The sequence below is a fragment of the Dreissena polymorpha genome, chromosome 13, assembly GCF_020536995.1.
Source record: "Dreissena polymorpha isolate Duluth1 chromosome 13, UMN_Dpol_1.0, whole genome shotgun sequence".
NCBI classification, from domain to species: Eukaryota; Metazoa; Mollusca; class Bivalvia; order Myida; family Dreissenidae; genus Dreissena; species Dreissena polymorpha.
Window position 1 is genome coordinate 7148486 of NC_068367.1, and position 20984 is coordinate 7169469.

The 20984-nt window shown below is 32.5% G+C and overlaps 1 protein-coding gene across 1 annotated transcript; it reads left to right on the top strand.

The window, feature by feature from the left end:
• The first annotated feature begins 503 nt into the window (after positions 1-503).
• LOC127855607 (5-hydroxytryptamine receptor 1D-like) lies at positions 504-10322 on the top strand. The gene is made up of 2 exons (XM_052391352.1): positions 504-644; positions 7115-10322. Exon 2 carries the CDS (start codon positions 7213-7215, stop codon positions 8791-8793), a length of 1581 nt encoding a protein of 526 aa, XP_052247312.1. The 5' UTR covers positions 504-644; positions 7115-7212; the 3' UTR covers positions 8794-10322.
• Positions 10323-20984: the final 10662 nt, after the last annotated feature.

Here is a 20984-nt window from a genome sequence, read left to right on the forward strand (position 1 = left end):
CTTGTTTTGCAAATAAAATAAACGAATCGATATCTTTTTAAAATATGAAATGTGCTGATTTAAATTTGTTTTGATCTTCATCTTGTGTTTAATTGAAATATATATGTCATTATTTTTTCACGACAAAATACTGAGATGCCGCTTTGATTAAATGTCTTGAAGATGTGTCTTTTGCACGTACGTTTTTGTTAATTAAATGTTGTGTTTTTATTTTCAACAGTCGCTTTGGACATAATATACCACATTATGTTATGGAAGTTAGCGATCAAATATTTGTTTCAATAAAATCACTCGGACTAAATTCATATTTTCAAATAATGTATTTCGGTCACGTATGGGTGTTTTAAACGTTTTGTGAAAACACGGATGAAAATTCGACATCATAAACATCGTTTTGCATGGTATATCCCTACACAAGGAAGCAATGAATGCAAATAAGGAAAATAATATTAACACTAGCTATATATGCTCACAGCATTCGCTAAATACAAGACACGACTAATGTTTTATCATTTCGAAGATAACATTACCTTTAGATACACGTGCCTTTTGTAGACACTTTAATGTGTATTTATTAATCTTGACTTTGATGTGTTCAGTAACGTAAAATATTAATACAGGATATCAATCAACACCAATCAAAGGTAAATACATTGATATTTGCATCGGTCCGTATGTATATATATAGTTTAACAACCTCAAGACCGTTTGCACATATCTTTTATCGTAGTTGAAGTGTGTAACAAACATCAAATATAAACATAGTGGAATTTCAGCTGGATAAATCCTTATAGATCCAATGGTCTAACAATCTTGATAATGTACTGCCTTCTATAAATTGTCGAAGGCGTAGCCAATGGTTACGCGCATCTGGGAATTTTGATATTTTATGTATAATTATATTCGCTAGACTGAATGGAGTAAAGCCTCAAAATACTTTATAGTTTATGATGACATAAGTTTAAGGTTAATGCGTAAGTAACACACGATTATTGAAACTAGAAATTTACATATAGAGTATGTGCAGAATGCATTCAATAACACATGTCATACACTGACCTGGTCTAAGTTAAACAAGTAATGTATCGCATAGGATGTACTGGTTATTTAATTAATTTGCCTTGGTATGAGTCCTTACGTTTAGCAACATGTATGTATTATTCATTATTTTAGTTTTTTCGAAGCATTTACACACTTTGTGACTCCTCGTGCTCTCTCTAAAGCCATTAATATAACTTTTTAACATTGATGTATACTTAAATATATGTTATTCATATTAAATATTTTAATTAATAAATCAATTAATGCTATAATTATTAAAAAAATAATAATTGTACGAGTTCGTTGTATGTAAAATTGGAATATCACTTGTCTTCCACGAGTCTTTTGGTACAATTTAAATGAGTTTTATGAAAAGGGACGTTTTATTGGCGCATTAGGCTTCCTCTAAGTATTTTTTCCATTTACTTGTGTACAGATATTTGTTCCTTATTATAATTGCAGGGGTTGGATAACGTGCATTATGTTCCAATTTGTAAAACAATATGCGAAGTCGTATACTATATTATTAAACTATTGTTGGAATTATTCACTATAATGTCTTAGAAGAAATAACTCACACATGGGAATTCTACAAAAACAATCCAGCTCTCTGTAAAGATTCATCTAAGTTTTTGGTGACCTTAAATGTTTTTGAACATAAGACGAAACTTATCATTTAACAAATTAAAATAAAATGGCCTGTACATCATCCCCAGCTTATTAGACAATTTATCGTTTTTGCTTTTGAAACTTCTTAGCGGGTGTTAATAGCAAAAACATGTTTTTTGTTCTTCATATTTGAAACTTCATATTTGATGCTATAGCCGAAAACTAGATTTTAACGTTGGTGTTTGTCGGTGGATGACAACACATTTAACTTGAAGGCTATTAAAATATCTGAATTTGCATTAAATCAACCGTTTTGGTTGTTTTGTTTCATTAAAATTATCATATCAAAGATAAACTGATTTGAGGAGTAGGTACAAAAATTATACATAGGCTATTTTCATTTAAATTATAAATACAATATTCTTATTACATTTTACATAAAAAGGCGGTAGTAAAATCATTTATTTAGTAACGAAGAAATTTTATTTAATCATGTATTTACACAGTCTAAATCTAGTGGACATTTCAAACCAATAATGATATTCTTATATTGGGAATTTGGCCCTCGTTTACATGAACAAATGCGTGCCATGTAAATTTCGGTCCCATTTGATTAAGGTCATTATCAATAAGTATACAAATGTATACGCTCCTTATAGTTATGTTCCTATTTCAAACAGAATTACAATCGAAATACACATTGCAATTGAAAAAAGGAAAAAACAATATTTTCCGATAAGTTGGTAACAAAAGCCCTCTGTGACTCGCAAGAACATGTATCGCGCTGTGCTAAATTATCGAACTTAATACAAAATGTAAACATATAAATGATTTACTAGCAATTAAAAAGCTCACACTTGTCTCTTTCCGCGCATGCCTCATCTATCATCGTGGATAATTCAATTTTAACCGATCGCACCAATTTCTGATTGCATTATATAAAGATATTACGAATCTACGAGGACACCTCGTACAGTAATTGGCGGCCTTTGGTATTTTAGGACTTAAAAAGGGAGGCATTCATTACGGATACACACATGCGACGAGGGCACTTAAATTTAAAGGAATATCAATAAACTCGCTTAATTGGTTGTTATATTATAGTTAGTCTTTATAATTATGTACACGTACGTTCAATGATTTCACCGGAAAACATTCTATTCGAGCATAACATTGTAAGTGTCTATATTGTAAAAGCAACGGATCAATATACCGTCACTTTCCTTAATACGAACTGGACCAACTTCAATTGTATGCTATATTTGTTAAACTATTACATATTTTGTTCGAATCAGACTCCTGAGGTCAATGTGTTTCATGACTCGAATGATTTATCTAGACGTCTTTAGAAAGTAACCTTAGACTCTACTCTCAAACCACCAATAAATTATAGAGCTTTGATATTTGTTATACAGCATCAGCTGGTTGCCCTTTTCATTACTATTCCCATAGGGTCCATAATTGTCACACCGAAATAGTCAGGTGGTTTATTAGGTCTTATTTAGCCTGATAACCACAAGGCACACAGCTTTGATATATATCATCGTATAATTATTTTTTACCTAGTTTGTCATATCTATGCCCCGTGAGATCGAGCTAAGGTTATCTTAAGGTAATCAATAACATATGAAACATAACAAACGGATTTAAACCAAATAATTGCCATTCTTTCTATATAATTAGCAATTACTTGTCATATTCAAAAAACAGAAGAGTAAAACTCGCTATAGAAACCTCTTTAGGGACTTCATACACATTACTAATACACACGTCGAGGTCATTCAACACTTAACCCATTTATGCCTAGTGGACTCTCCCATCCTTCTAAATTAATTTAATTGGAATAATTTATTTCCCAAATTAGGGATGTCTAGTATATTTATTTCTATATTAAGACAATTTCTTACAGAAATTCCTTTAAGCTAACAGCACAGACCCTGATGAGACGCTGCATCGTGCGGCGTCTCATCTGGGTCTATGCTGTTTGACAAGGCCTTTTGTTCTAGACACTAGGTATAAATAGGTTGAGTTATGATAGGACTTATTATTCCGCAGTCGTTATTTTCATCAATTTTAATAATTCCATAATTGTTTTCAATATCTAATTAACATCGTGATGGTCTATATCTGACGAATATCGTGTTATACATCTAATAAACATCGTGTTCTATATCTGATAAACATCTAGTTCTATATCTGATAAACATCTAGTTCTATATCTGATAAACATCGTGCTCTATAGCTGATTATCATCGTCTTTTATTTCTGATCAAAATCGTATTCTACATATAAAAAACATCGTATTCTTCATCTAATAAATATGGTGTTCTATAGCTGATAAACATCGATTCAATCAACACAGATTTAAGTGTGGTAATCGTTATTTAGTTTGCAATATTAGACGATACTGAAAAATGAAGTAATATATGCAATATGTTAAACACGCGTTTGTATATATATCTAATTGAAATATACATATTATTTCTCTTAATATATTAATATTTTTAAGAATGCCTCATTTATTATAATTATTTGCATTTAGCAATGAAGAGGAGTCAATAATATACATGGTCAATTAATAACGAAAGAAAGTTATATAACATTTCGAATCAACTATTGATGCCATAATTTGGCTTTTAGCATAATTAATGATCGCAAATGCTCACATCTCCTAAACATGTTAATCTAAAGTTATTTAGTTTATAAACAAGATCTTTTAGCCATACAAATAAAACGGACACCAGTCCTCATAACTGTTAGAAACAACTACAAACTGACTTTGTTTTTATGTATATGAATCTAACATCCTAACACGCGGAACTGATATACATATTATATCTACCTTTCATTATGTAAAGCCGAGCCAATGACGCACACAAATCTGTCAGTAAATGCATTGAACAAGTCCATTATTGTCAACTGTAGATGAAGTCAAACACAAACTGTATGTGTTATTAATGAAAGGATATGTAATAAATTCATCACGTACCATTTCATGGAATCTCTAAGTTTGGAATAATAACGAAACTACATATAGTCGATGTATTTCTGCAAAACTATTACAAAATGTGGACCGTTTCAGCATGATATCTGCTTTGTACCTATACCTGACGCATGCATGTGGTCATTGGTAGGGTATGTGAAAGGGAACGTCAACTACGATTGACAAAAAAGGAAAGTTCTTAAATAACGATTTCTTTTTACAATAATTATTTTATATTGATTAAAATATCACGACTGGTTTATTACATAATTTGAAAAAAATCATATTTTCAGTGTATTCGGTAATACAATTTCGCGAAGTGAAATCGAAAGTACACCGCGAAAGTAGGTGGCATAACGATATACGAACTATAAATAACGCAAGCAGATTGATAATTGTTAATATAATATAAACAGTTCGCTTGGCATGCACAATTTGCATTCCTGGGTTTACCACGTGACGATGATGATCAATCGACCTGCGTTATTGATGATTAACTGGTTGTTACGTTGTACCTGTACCTAGTAAAAATTATTACCGAATACACATGTATATTGAAAATATGAAAATTTAACAACTCTATTCAAGTAATGTAATATACAAGTCGTGATATTTTAATCAATATAAACTAATAATTGTAAAACAATTCGGTATTTTAGAACTTTTCTTTTTTGGTCAATCGCGGTTGACGACCCCTTTAACGGTTCAATTGTTGATGAGGAATTACTTGTAACCTCTGGTTAACTATTACGAACAGGCCTTGCAAGCGGATAGAGTATTGATGGAATTCCGGATAACGTTGATATGGTTGGCGTATGTTGTTGACGTTACAGCATGAACTGTCAGCGACAAGGCAGCGCTTGACACAGCCTGATCAATTGTCAATACCAGGGTATACAATATTGAACAAAGAACACGAAGTGGCATTATGTGTTTGTCATATGCGATGCTAAGCGCGGGATATCGTCACGAAAACGTGTGTTTAAATATTTGCATTTCTGGATTTCTGTTGGTATATATTATGTAGCTAAACTTATTTTACATCAGGATTTTGCAATTATTTGACGGAGTATAACTGGTCACTTTTGTTACGTGTTGTGCAATTTAGTTTATTTAACATAAGGATATGCGATACTTCAATCGAGCATAACATTAATTGAATGTAGTAGGAGGTATGGAATCTTGTATTATATATTGATGGATATAAAATAAAAAATAAATGATAATATTATTTCAGGTTTATACTCCATAATTAAATGAATATCTTGTTTAAACATATGCATTTTTTAGATGTCTTATTCGCACATTGAGCTAGATGCTCGCACAAGTCTTGTAAAGGAACCATCTATATTGTATTGTGAAAAAGTACGCGTAACTGTGTTATGCACATTTAAAGGGACCGTCAACCGTGATTGACCAAAACAGAAAAGTTCTAAAATACCGTTTTTTTACAATTATTAGTTTATATTGATTAAAATATCTCGACTGGTATATAACATTACTTGAAAAAAGTTGGTAAGTTTTCATATTTCCAGTATATTCGGTAATACATTTTACTGTGTATATCTACCAGGTAACTACCAGTTAACTATAAATAACGCAATTGATAGATCATCATCGTCACGTGGTAAACCCAGGAATGCAAATTATGCATGCGTAGTGAATTGTATATATTTTATATATAAAATGATCAATCTACTTTATTTATTTATAGTGTGTATATCATTGTGTCACTTATTTTCGTGATGTACTCTCGATTTCACATCGCGAAATTGTATTACCGAATATACTGAAAATATGATTATGTTCATGTTATGTACAAATATAATATACTATTTGTGATATTTTAATCAATATAAACTAATATTTGTAACAAAATAACTCTTCTTTTTTCGTCAATCGCGGTTGACGGTCCCTTTAATACATGTATAAATAGTTACCACTAAGTAAATATGTCGTTCGATGCTTTAAAACACAATTTGCATCAGTTGATTATGAGTCAAATGGAAGTATTTCATTAAATGTAAACGCTTTTAAACGTCGTATATGACTTTACATGAGCAATAAGGTACTTTGTGCTTCGTTAGCCACGCGTTAAAGAGTTTTGCTATTAAATGTAAAACGTATCTTTATAGTGTTATGAATGGGAAGCTTTATCTATACTACTTCCTACATTTACTACCATCTTGCTGCAATCCAGTCAACTGCTAAGATGTTGCTCGGATGATTGTTCGCTTCGCTTATAATTTAAATAATTTAGTATGTTTTTTAACAAACGAATACGATTACACATCGATTATAATTTTGAAATTATAATACGTATTTGCTCTTAGGAAAATGAAGAAAATAAATAATATATATTTATCTAAAATATGAACGGAGACGACGTTTGAAAAAAGTTTTTAGTTTATGCTATAGTTAGTCTACACGTGTGTGATGAACACATATATGTAAGAGTAGTTTTACTATTTCTCGTTTCAGAAAACAGGAAAAAATAATGCGATGGCATGGATGCGACCGACATATTAAGCGAGAAATCAACACTAATTTAAACTCAGTTTTGAATAACATCTTACAACATGGACAATGCTAGTAACTGGAACACAGAAGCTGAAAGTTACAGTACTTCTGGTTTAGATGTGATATTTACTATGGATATGGACAACAGCAGTCACGCACCAACGACACTCAATACATCAATGTACAGTTTATATAACGGAATGTATAACAATTCGTTTGGTGTAAATATGATGAATTACACTCGCGGAAACAATTCAATTCAAAATACATCATTTGCTTCTCAAGATGGTTTCCAGCATATCCCGAAATTTGATTTCCCGGTGATGATACTCATCTGCGTGATTCTGGCCGTGATGATCCTAGCAACGATCATTGGTAACGTGTTCGTTATTGCTGCGATAATCCTGGAGCGAAGTCTACAAGGTGTCTCCAACTATTTGATCTTATCCCTCGCCGTAACCGACCTCCTCGTTGCGGTCAGCGTCATGCCTTTAAGCCTTGTCAATGAAATAAGTGTCCATTGGTACCTCGGCAGTACCGTGTGCGATTTCTGGATTTCAATAGACGTCTTGTGTTGCACGGCTTCCATTTTACACTTGGTCGCTATCTCGTTGGACCGATTCTGGGGTGTGTCAAATATAGACTATATACGTCGAAGGTCGGCGAAACAAATCCTTAAAATGGTCGCGGTTGTATGGTTTGTCGCATTCACAATTTCTATACCGCCACTATTCGGCTGGAAAGAGAAATCAAATAACCCGGAGATAAACGGAGTTTGCGTTATAAGCCAGAATCTAGTGTATACTGTGTTTTCCACAGTAGGCGCCTTTTACTGTCCGGTGGTTATGATGGTGTTTTTAAATTTCAAGATTTATGTAGTAGCTCGGACGCGTATACGCAAAAAGAACTTTGTAAAAAGCAAACCGATACCAAGTCACGTGACTAACGCCGATATGAAGACATACGCACGGACGTCGTCTTGTAGTGACGACGAAGGATACACAATGTGCAATGGATCAATGGCGGTGACCACAGCCTTAAACGAGGAGATGCAATACTCAGACAGCAATACCTTGACTGATAAAAATGAAGGAAACTATCCCGGGTACTTGACGGTCCCTAACAAACTATGGGTCCCGCGGTCAAATGGACTTATCGAACCCAATGATATAAGCTGCACAACACATTTGACAGAATTACAAGACACGGAATTCAATGGATCTCATTCGCCTGTGTCAGAACAGGTTCCACATTGCAATAGAAAAATGCAATTTAACGGAAACAAAACAAATGATAATAATAATCACAGACTGGATTTATTCCGGCTGAAGAAGAAACACCGAGAAGCGGACCGGAAACGGAAGGATAAACTCGAAATGAAGCGTGAACGCAAAGCCGCAAAAGTGCTCGGCATAATTACCGGTGCATTTATAGCTTGCTGGTTGCCGTTCTTTGTGCTTGCCGTGCTAGCCCCATTTTGTGGCGAGCGATGTAATATTCCTACAGTGGTGTTCAGTTTGTTTTTGTGGCTTGGATACTTTAACTCCACGCTCAATCCAATACTGTACACCATTTTCAATCCATCATTCAGAAAGGCATTTCAGAAAATTATATATGGAAAATATAGGGTCGTGGGCTAGCCCTGGCGCAATTGATTGTACATTAGACGCAAACGATATATTTGTTTTGTAAACAACACAACCAATGCGGCGTCAAAACTGACAAACACAAAACCAATGCGGCGTCAAAACTGACAAACACACAAACATATGATGAAATGCTTGTATTAAGTAATGGTGTTATGCTCGATGGAAAATATTCCCTTATTGTTGTGACAGGAAACAAATTGAGTTGTGCTGTTGTTGTTTTGTTAACTACAGAACAATACGATACATGTGTGTATGTTTTTCTAACATCGCTTCCATTGATACATCTATAAGTATCTGTATAGGTTATGTCTTGTTTCTATCTAAAAATGTACTACTTCGTGTGTTTTTTTTAAATATCGTTATTAAAAGGTATATTAATAAATATAATGACCCTGACATATGTGCCTAAAGCTTTCTATTGTATAATATTTTCTGTTTGCTTAACTTTTATATTAAAAATAGGCTTAAAATTAAAAAATAATTTCTGTTTGAAAACATTTTTAAAGTTATTAAATTAAAATATATTTTTGTGTTTTGTTTCGATATTTCGAATGAATTGTTCAACTGCAAGGTACGTTTCTTTATGTCTTTATATCAAGTTATGATATTGTAAAAAGATTCATACAACATTCACACCATAAAGGTTGGTCATTTGAAAAACAAAACTACGTGTTTAACACCCATTTTCTTGTATTGACATGGGCGATAAGTTTAACAAACAAGCGACCGCAATCCAATTTTTTTTGAAAACCGGAACACGCGTAATTTTTAAATAAAATGTGTTAAGTTTAATACAGAACTGTTTTATACAGCGATGTGTTTTAAACGGTAATTTTTGAGATGCTTGTTAAATTCATCCTTGCAAAAGTACGTTTACATGTTGCAGTATTCTCTTAAAAAAATGTAATGACTTAAAAATAATATATATTGCCTGTAGCATATTCTATTACAAAGTGTGTTCCAAAAAATGTGCAAGTTACTTGGTAACATATTTTTAGTTCGTTGAAACAATTCAATCAATATAAATGCAAACAAAACTAGAGGTCTAAATAAAGCACATGAACAAAGCTGAATGACACTTTCCTTGCCATGTGTCCAACCGTTAACCCATTTATGCCTAGCTTCTAGAAAAAAATGCGGCGTCTCATCGTGGTCTGCGCTGTTTGCTTTACGGATTTTTTGTAAGAACTTTTCTAAATATAAAAATGAATATACTAGACATCTCTAATTTTGGAAATGAATTGATCCAATATAGAAAGATGGGAAAGTCATCTAGGCATAAATGGGTTAATACACGTTTCTCTCAACCCTCTGCTTCGTTTGTGAACTATGTTTCAACACACGCGCTTTGGTAGTTTTATTGTTGATAGTCATGATTGTACTTTTGTTCGTATATATTTGATTTTTATTGTTGTTGGATACATTGCATTGTTTGTTAAAGATTGTTTTGTTCCCATGTGTGACCACGCGCTCGTACTTTCTAAACACATTACGGAAATAAAACACACTGTGTTATTGTATATATTTATGTATGATTCTTGACTTAAATACACTTAATATTAAGCTTTGTAAACCCAAACAAACATAAAACCCTGCATTTAAAAAAACTGCATGACTACTTTACGTTTGTTGACGAAAATAAGAGATTTTAAAGGTAACTTTAACAATCATCCATATGAAACATCGATTGGTAAGGAAAGAACGCACCAGGAATAACATTTTACGGTTACATAAAACTGAATAGGTTGGGTACATTGATCACTATTACAAGACATATTCAGTTTTACTTTATTTCGGTAATGTCTAGGTTAACTCAAACGTTTTTCACTGAGATCGTGTCATTTTGTGAAATGTTTTGTACCTATTGATTATTAAAGAACAGTATGCAGGAATGAATAAGACTTTTTAATTCGTTTGATGTTGTTTTATGTATATCAATACAACAAAGAAGGCAACACGAGCAGTTCTAAATTACATGACAATTTTATTTGGATGTAAGCTTAATCGTGTTACAAGTTCAAACATTAGGTTATATTTTTTATACACATTTGTTTTATAAGAACCTTAATTATTAATGAACAATCCCAGAATTCAATAATCCCGGATTAATGACCCAGAATATTCGCATGCGCAGCCATTACGGTACTGAATAACAATACGGGGACCTCTATGTTTGTATAGTTACCTGACCAATAAAAGGAAATGAAGGAAAATACTATTATCTATATTTGAAGACTTAAATAGTTTTGTTATCGGTTTTAACATCAGATACTAGTTTGTATGTTTTAAATAAATATTTTATCAGTTATTTGGTGATTAATAAAGACAATGTTAGAGATTAATATAGAAAATGTTAGACACGTGTCAATGTGCATGAACAAAAGCTGTCACATGATCACAAATGCAAACGGCCGCGGCTATTTTGCGGACAAAACGCCATTTGAAGTTATTGGTCCGAAACAAGGAGGTCATATGTGTGTTTTTAAAACACTAATTAGACATCTGCATCATCGAATTCGATATTTGTCTTTGAATGATCTCAAAAAGTATTATGACAAAAACATGAGCAATACATCAATTAAAAGTAGAAATCGCACTGTGTACGGTGCACCAAGGAATTGTAACATGTGTTCGGCTAAATCAAAGAAAATATAAGAAAACTTTCCTTCGATTGACGTTTTGCCCACACAATAAGCTGGTCGTTCGCATTTGGGGTCACGTGACAGTTTTTGTTCCCGCACATTGAGGTTGATCTGCACCTTTTAAGAGTCATAAAACTCAGCATGTTTTAACCTTGATTGTCATTTTACATGTTAATTGAAGTTATATTTACAGGTGACTCATTGCTTCTTATCTTAATAATCCATATACACATGTGCAGAATGTGGTGTCACAGATATACCAATAATCACTTTTAATAGACCATTGGGGCATCATCTTCCACTGAGGCAATGACTTCCGGCCTCAATCGCAGATGAGTTTTTTCAAGACCATTATTTTGCAAAAATTAACAGTCCGTTATAAAAGCAGAAAAACACCACTTATTTGGTTCGAGTGTTAAGTGTGTATTTTGAATCTGAACTTTAAAGTGAAAATTTATTTTAAAACATCGTACGTTTATAGAACATTTTTATCGTAAATGTATATATTATTAAGAAAATAAATTAAATAAAGAAATCATTAAGTAAATATTGAGAACCACACACACACACATTTTTCAGGCTTTAGACTTGGATTTTACCAGTAAAAAGTTAACAAAAAATTAAAAGAAAGTTAAAGGCAAAAGCAAATGTGCACTGTTCAATAAAACAAATTCTGCCATATTATTACATCTTACACATTTTCGTTAAAGAACATCTTCATTTCCGGCAATTTATTTTTGTTATAGCTTGAAAGAGATTTTTACATAAAAATATTAATACAAAACTCTTAAGTTTTAGACTAAACCAAATACTTTTTAATAAAAAGAGCATCATTTATTATTATTTCCGGACCATTGTGAATGAAAATCAGAAACCATAAGTCGGCTACAGATTTTCCATTACCTTTTGATATGATACTTAAAATGAAATATTTATATCGAAACAATTAATGTTTAGAAATACACAGGTATGTACCATTCAATTTAAAAATCTGCCTCGGTGTTGAATCTTATAAATTATCTTAATGAGTGTCTTCGGAACTAGATGTTTTTACTGTTTTAATCAAAGGAAGCTATCTTATTGTCAATAAAATCGTGTACCTCGGCCATAAATCAAAACTTGAAGTTTCGCGTAAATATATCTCCTGAACTATTGAAAATCACAAAGTTTACTGAAGACATTAGATAATGGTATAACCTTTAAAATTATATTTGGATAATTACATTCAATAAAGAAATAATAGTGTTTTAAGCAAAGGCATAACAGAGTGGACTATTTAACAAAAATCTATTTCGTTTTTTAACATTACGTGTTGTCACTGAATACTTTTGAAGACAAACATATGCTAGCTAGAAATCTAGCGTGTATCATGTTTAGTTTACTTTTATTTTTTAACGATGTGAAATATAATTCATTAATGTTAAGATTTAGGAAAAAGAATACATATGAGTTCTAAGAAAATTGGACCTTATACACTAGTCCAAAGTGTCTTCCGAGATAGGACGTAGCGGTCTGCACAACTTAAGCATTGACGACATTATCGGCCTAGACTAAAATTGTGTTTAGAAAAGCACTTCTTGGTGATTAACACAATCCATAAAAATGGAAAATGTCGTCCCTGATAAGCCTGTGCGGATTACACAGGCCAATATTGGACGACACCTTACGCACATGCATAAAGCATGCTATTAAACAACGAGGTTCCTGTGATAAATTATAGTGGACGCGTTAAAAAAATCCATACTTAATTATAAAGTGTATCAATTCACACGGTTCACAAAACGAATAGATTAAATTGTTTATGTACGAAATCTATCAAGTTAATCAAGAGATAATAAAATATATATATGAAAAATAACATGATTAAGGATAATGCGTAGATTTCAAATTTCTATCATACTCATAAGGGTATTTTTGTCTAGCTCGACTTAACCAGTCCGAAGACGAAAATTATATTTTGACATGTTTTAAGTATCGTATATTATAATTCTGATGTTCAAACGTATGTGGCTGCATCTATTTCGATGAAGATATTAAAACAATATGCTGAAACGATAATTACCTTCCATTGCCTTCAGCTTATATGTGTGTTTCATTTTTGAAAGTGCAGAGAGGATGCATACTCCGTCTCGTTTAAAAACAAACCTCTGTCGTGCAAACCCGTGGAGTCCCGATCGACCAGAAGAACAGCAATGTTTGAAACGATATGTTTAGGTTTGATTATTGAACAACCCAATGTTTTTTAATGTACAATACGTGTAACCGTTTGGGCGTCTCATATTCCGGTAGAGTGTGCACCGAAGCTTAAATAACGAAAGCTCGGATTCTGCTAAATACATAAAGCATAGGCTTAAAACCTCAGTAACAAATCAAATTGAATGTCGTCGTTATATAACGCAGCTTTGCATATTTAGTTTTTTTTTAGTTTATCATATACAGACGTACGTATGTGATGATGGAATAGCCACGGTAAAAAGTTTAATTAACCAAAAATGGTCTGAAACGGAAACTTACACCATTCATGTTTGCCATCACATGGTGATATTGTCGATTATAAAACATGACAGGCTGAAAAAATCGTTTTGTGAAAATACTTAAAATAATGCGGCTTTGTTCCATTTAAGTAACAGCTACACCGGATGAATACCATGGTATGATGACAATTACTTAGTTGGTTTTTAAACACAAAATGATTAAAACGTGTGAAAATAAAACATCGCTCTGGAAAAGAAAGACACATAAACAAGAGAGTCCTAAATGCTCGGGAAATAGAACATAAGATCATTTTAATTCGGTTAAGTGCAATTGGTGGTTATTATTACAACGGATTTCAATTTTTGGTGATAATTACTGAAAAGGAAATGCTTCGTAATACACGCCATTCAATTTCGATAGAATTGTCAAACTTCCAGAAGGCAGACACGATGTTGATTACGTTCGCATCAAATCCGGTCTTATTTTGGTTTTGCGTGAAAATGCAAATTAATTTTGTTACATGTTGCATAAAGAAATATTTTAATTATCAGTGCTAACTGATGGGTAAAATGAAATGAAATCTATTATATAGAATCAAATTGAAGTCATAAAACCTGATCAGATTGACCAATTTATGCCCAGTGGACATTCCCATCATTCTAATGGATTAATTTATTTCCAAAATTGGGGATGTTTAGTATATTAATTTTTATATTTCGAATATTTCTTACAGAAATTCTCTCAAGCAAACAGCGCATCCCTGATGAGACGCCGCATCATGTGGCGTTTTATCTGGGTGTACGCTGTTTGCCGAGGCTTTTTTTCTAGACGCTAGGCATACATGGATTAAGTATGTAGCAGTATTATACAACGCTGACTGAATGCTTACAAGAGGAATATGCTGTACAGAAAACGAAAGATGTATTTGATGACAATCAATTGAGTTTACATGTCAAACCATAATTATAATAATATGAAAAGATAGAAATAAAGATAGAACTGAAATACAAAGATTCTATTTATGTTTTTTTACATTTAATTGAACAGAAAAGTCGTAGCATGTGCAACAATTATTTAATGCAGTGCGGAAAACACATCCCTTCAAATGCATGCATTATTTTTTTAACATCGCCTTAACTTTGTTTTAGCAGGGCAATTGTCTTTGTTTACTACTTATCCTGTGTACTTGTGATTCCTCATAAACATCATATTTGATTCGTCATACTGAAAATCGAAACACCATTTTATAATATAATTTGTACAAAGGTTTACTAATATATCAAACAAAGGAAATCCAAAAACTGTGTCACGAGACAAACGTGTTCGTATCCACTGCTTCTATAACAGAACACCAACCATACAAACATTACTTAACCTGGCATTTTCGCCTACTCAAATATTAATCGCAATCCAAATGTGAGTCCTTCTTGATTACAAGTATATGTACATATGCCGACAGATTATACAAAATCATAACTGCCTTAATCGGAGGTGAAAGTATTTAACACTACACACAGTTTCCTTTTGTAATAACTATTGGAAACGTTATACGTATACATAGAATAATGGTTAACCCATTCATGCCTAGCGTCCTAAAAAAAAGGACATTGCAAACAGCGTAGACCCAGATGAGACGCCGCATAATGCGGCGTCTCATCTGGGTCTGCGCTGTTTGCTTAAAGAAATTTCTGTAAGAAATATTCTAAATATAGAAATAAATATATCAAACACCCCTACGTTTGGAAATACATTGATCCAATTTAGAAGGATGGGAGAGTCCACTGGGCATAAATGGGTTAATTCATAAAATATAGCATCCTGTTAGCGATGTGTACAGAAAATTGTCAAACAATATAGAAGTAAGAAAGATTGTAAATTGTTCATGAACAAATAGCTTTACTGCTTAAAGCTTAAGACGGCTGCAATACGACAACATTACAGGTATGTACGGGAATATGTTTTAGACATTTTTACCATTATACAATATGCGAATCAAACACTCATTACGCCGTTTAGACAGAACTGGTAAAATTCGTTAAACAAAACGCAAGATTGACCAAATATAGGAAACATATCATGCGCATGTGATTGATGGTGTGGTTGCAGAAAGAAGTAAATGTAGTTGCAGCGTTTGTGTTATGAACAGATTTTCAAACTTCTATAAGTAGAACAACAAAGTATAAGTAAAAGTCCGATGTGTAAAATGAACTGAAAAACAGTTCAGGTATAAAATTCGAAATACAATGCGCTACCATGGCGAAATTCAAGTGCGTTATTATTTATCTATACAGCAGTAGATTAACCCGTCTTCCTTTGGACTACTGGGACTATTTTTACCTTCCACTAATTGCATATATGCAAACCCGTTCAGATGAGGATTAAAAACTGGAAGATCCGCGTATGGTTAGCTGTTATGTACCCTTATAAATGCTTACCTTTTAAGCATTTAAAGCAGCGGTATTTTATTAATATATATGTAAGGGACTAGTAAATGCATTATAATGCAACAAAGCGGGAATTCTCTTCTGGGCAACGCGTGAAATCAAACAATAGATCTTATACTAAACATTATTAATAAACAAGTTTGCCATTCATTGAGCAATCAAAGTATATCATTAGCAACAACTTTTCTAAATTTCATTGTGAGTTATAACCTTGGATTTGTTGAGTTTAGTTTTTCTGAAAGGGTAATATTAAAGTGATATTATGGGAATTTTTCACTATTGAATTGAGCTGAAAAAAATTAACAGGTCAAAGGAGTTAGTTAAAATCTGTTTACTGACCAATTATCTGCAACTCGTCTTGCTACCAGTTGTTTATAGAAATATATTTTATATTCGATATTCTTGCGTGACTCACCCGAAACGATCCGTAAAACAAAATTGTGTCTTTTTGCCCTATGAACAAATCTGCACTTAAACTAAATTTAGGTTCACATCATACATGCATGATCAGTTGTCAAACGAAAGTACAGTTGATATTTAAATGCAATATTTTTCTCTTTCCGGGATATTGTTTTGGTATGCTGATTCTGCATTAACAAATATAGGTGTATATGAAGTGAAAACACCAAAAATAAACAACGGTTGCAATAGACACCTACAAACTGTTACATGCCCATAATATCACTTTAATCTGTGTACATTGTGTCATTGCATTCAGTTGTAAATGCAACGATGCTACTGTAGTTCTTTGTCACATTTGTGTTTTAATGCAATTGCTTGATATCCACCAGTGATATTGCTATTGGGGCAAAAATAGCATTATGTTCGTGAAAAAAATAAATATAGGTCACATTACATTGATAAAAAGACATGAAATACACACTTTATGTCATTACATATTTGGAATTTAACGTGCACAAGGAAGCAAAAACTCATGAATGCATGTCATACGAACCAGAGTGCTTTGTCCTATTGTTTTCCCAATAAACTTTGTCATTGGGTAGTTATTAAAGTTTAGAAATAGAAAATACTTTATATGCTTCATAAATGAGAAGTTATAAGGAATTCGAGCCGAATATCAGACATTTTGTCGACTTGTAAACAGTGGATTCGTGGATTGAAAAAACTGTGATGTGCATTTTGGTGAAATATAATGTAGTGTAATTACATAGCTTTATGTAATACAATATCATGTCAACATATTTATTTGATAACTTGAGCTTCAAATATCTGGGTTTTAATGTATCAACCATTATGTTTCATATTTAATTATTTTAGTTATGTACTTCTATCGGGTCGATGTAGATAAACGATATTCAAGGATAACTCGAATTCGAATTAACTTACATATTTAATTTATATGATTAACTTTACGTGTGGATTTTATATGGGCAAGTTTCTTTATTTGGATATAACCAGTTTTTTTGTGTTTTGTTTTGTTTTTTATACCACATTTATATAGCGCCCTTTTCATATTCGAGATATGCGTTCAAATGCGCTTTACAGTTTTCCCTGTTCACTGGGTCATAAGTCGTCCGTTTACATCTATGCGCAGTATGCAGCTACGGCACATGGGCTTGTTATCCTCACAGGTACCCATTTATACACCTGGGTGGAGAGGAGCATTTCTTGGATAAATTTCTTGCTCAAGGAAATTCCAGCGGTCAGGGCGGGATTTGAACCCGGGACCTCTCGATCACTAAGCCAGCGTCCTACCATTAGACCACTGCTCCCACAGGTAAATACAGGACTGTTAGATGCAGTATATTCGTATTTGATTGCTGCATGTTCGTTCTAATCAATGAGAAGTACACAATCGTATTTGTTTTCTAAATTATCCCATTAACGCTAACAAGTTTTAAATCCACAGCAAATAGAATTAGTGAAACCCGACCCGAACTCAATATTGGCTCGATATTAGAAAACGTGAACAGCACGTCAAAAATAACTATATTTAGGTTCTAAATAAACAATATGATATTAAATTGATCGTTTACCTAGCAACTCTCAATAAAATGCCCATCCGCTTGTTCAATTAAATGAAACAATTAAATGAGCTAATTGTTCCAATGTATTATCAGATTATAATATGACGCTAAATATCCAAAACATGCGGTAAGGCATCATCTATATTATTTGAAAACAAAGTAATGTACCAACAGACCAGCAAAACAACATTCGATAACTAATTTGTTTATGTATATTATGTAGCTTAGTCGACCTTATCCGGTTAAATACTTTTTGTTAATATATCAAGTTGTGATTTATCATTGAAACGGGGTTTAATAGTAACAAGCTTACTTAAAATATAAAAAGCTATTGCATTCACCTCAGTTTTGTTTTGGCATGTGAACATATTTCATCAAGGGCGACAACCAATACATCTATTATCTTCCTAGTTTATAACTATCAACAGACTTTCGATCTAAAATCAAATACGTAATATTTTTTAAAGAACTCTTAGCAGGCAACGGTTACTGAACAACAAACTACAATGTTCAAACTTTTTAAAATGGAATGGCATTAAGTCTATAGAAATCTCCAATCGATTAATCTTAAAGCAGGAGATTAGAGGAATCTCTCAAACAGGTGATACTAATTTCTCGATTGTTCCATCAGGATGTTTTTAACAATAAAATGCAGGTTGATGCTTTTATCTATATTGTATCCAAAGCATTGGCTCACTGAAACATTTTCGATTGTTTCACATATAAACTGCATAAAATGAAAAAGGTTTCAAATGTTGACAATTATTGTACAGAAAGTGCATTTCATGCACTTATTTTATTTGTGTACGGTAAAATCCGAATGTGAGCATCTATTATACATCATATACACACGTAGTACAAAAACTTCGAGTGCCTTGCTTTATAATTGTACAATTCGATGGTTTTTATGCTTTCCTAAAAGAACTGTGGCTGTTTACTCTTAATACTATTTCTATAAGCTATATGCGCTGTTGTGTTGGGCACATAAAGGTCATAATAATTTGCACAGCTAAGACAGTCCTGACGTTATTCATACAAAGTCAATCATTTACTGCTTCATTAAAAGCAATGCCATTAGATGAAAGATGGTTTACAATATGGCAAAATAATAATATCATATAATAATATCGCCGCAACGGAATATGAGAATAATACGATACCTAATATTTATAATTATTAGCTCTTCGTGACTGATACAGTAATGATTGCTTTAGACCATTTCATTTTTAAAAATCATAATAACTTTAAAAATATCGTAATGGGGAAATAACATTAAAACACATATTTCGATCATATTAAAGCTGCAATTGAAATGAGTTGATGTAGTTATGTATAATCACAATAACTGAGTTTGTTGTGAACATATTGTTATTAACTGACGTAAGAAAACAAAGACAAACATAGTTTCCAGTCGTTTTCGACAAGACAGTCCAATACACAACTTCATATAACCTTAATTTTTGCAGTCGAATGATGTTTTATTTCTTATTGCAGCATTCAATAGTGAGGGATAATTACTGATCAGGGAACTGTACTCCCTTTGAATGTTAAGAAAACAGGACAATCTGCCGGAAGGCCGATTGAATGCTTATTAAGTTAGAAATAAATCAGGTTGTATTAAGTTTTAACTTGAGACTTAGATTTAATTTAATGACGTGTATCATGAAGCAAGATTCGTCAATGCTAACTGGTTGGTAAAATTAAATAAAGTTTCTACTCAAAAATTTCGAAGTTAATACCAATCATAAAACATTGATTGAATGTTCTAAAGTTTGTTTGAGAGTGAAATAACCTGTATTCTTCTAGTTCACATCGCTAGCTCAAATATGCACACATTCAAATATATTAGGGATTTGATTTATATAAAATAGGTCATAATTAAAAAAAGCCACTTAAAATGACTTATCAAAAGATAGTGAAACATCTATTTAAAAAAAGATAGTATACGAACAATAAGCATACACAACTTTCAATATTTATTACAAAAGTTTTTTCGAATCACAACAACCAGCATTTGGTTCAGTGAAGAAATCGTATTTCGGCGAAACATCATCTTGTTGAAGTACGTTTCAGACTCTGATTGTTACAATTATACGAGAGTATAATTTAGTATCAATTTATTAATTTTATTTTATTTCACTATGGCTAAATATTTTGTCTCGATTTTATGTAAATAAAAGCGAATGTCACGTCGTTTGGAACTAACCTCTAGTATGTGTCTCAAGAACTCAATTCAATATTGTACACCTCAGTTTAATTATTTCAATATAAAACGTTATATACTGGATGTAAGATAAATCCCTTTGTATGTTATTCCCTAAGAGTCTTTTTAATAAATTAAGGCGATGTCCATCCAAATCCTGGACCCGACAGCTCCCTTGATATGTCATCCTCTTCTTCGGGTACATCTTTCTCATCTTCAATAAATGATGCATTTGCCCATAATCTAAAAATTGTTCATTACAACGTTCAGAGCTTCCTCGCCAAGAAAGATATTCTGTATGCAGATCTCAAAAATTTTGATATTATAGTGCTTACTGAAACTTGGCTCAGCTCAACAGTTGACACTGACGACCTACTTTTCCCTTCTTATCATAAGCCGTTCAGACGGGATAGACGAAACGATCCCCATG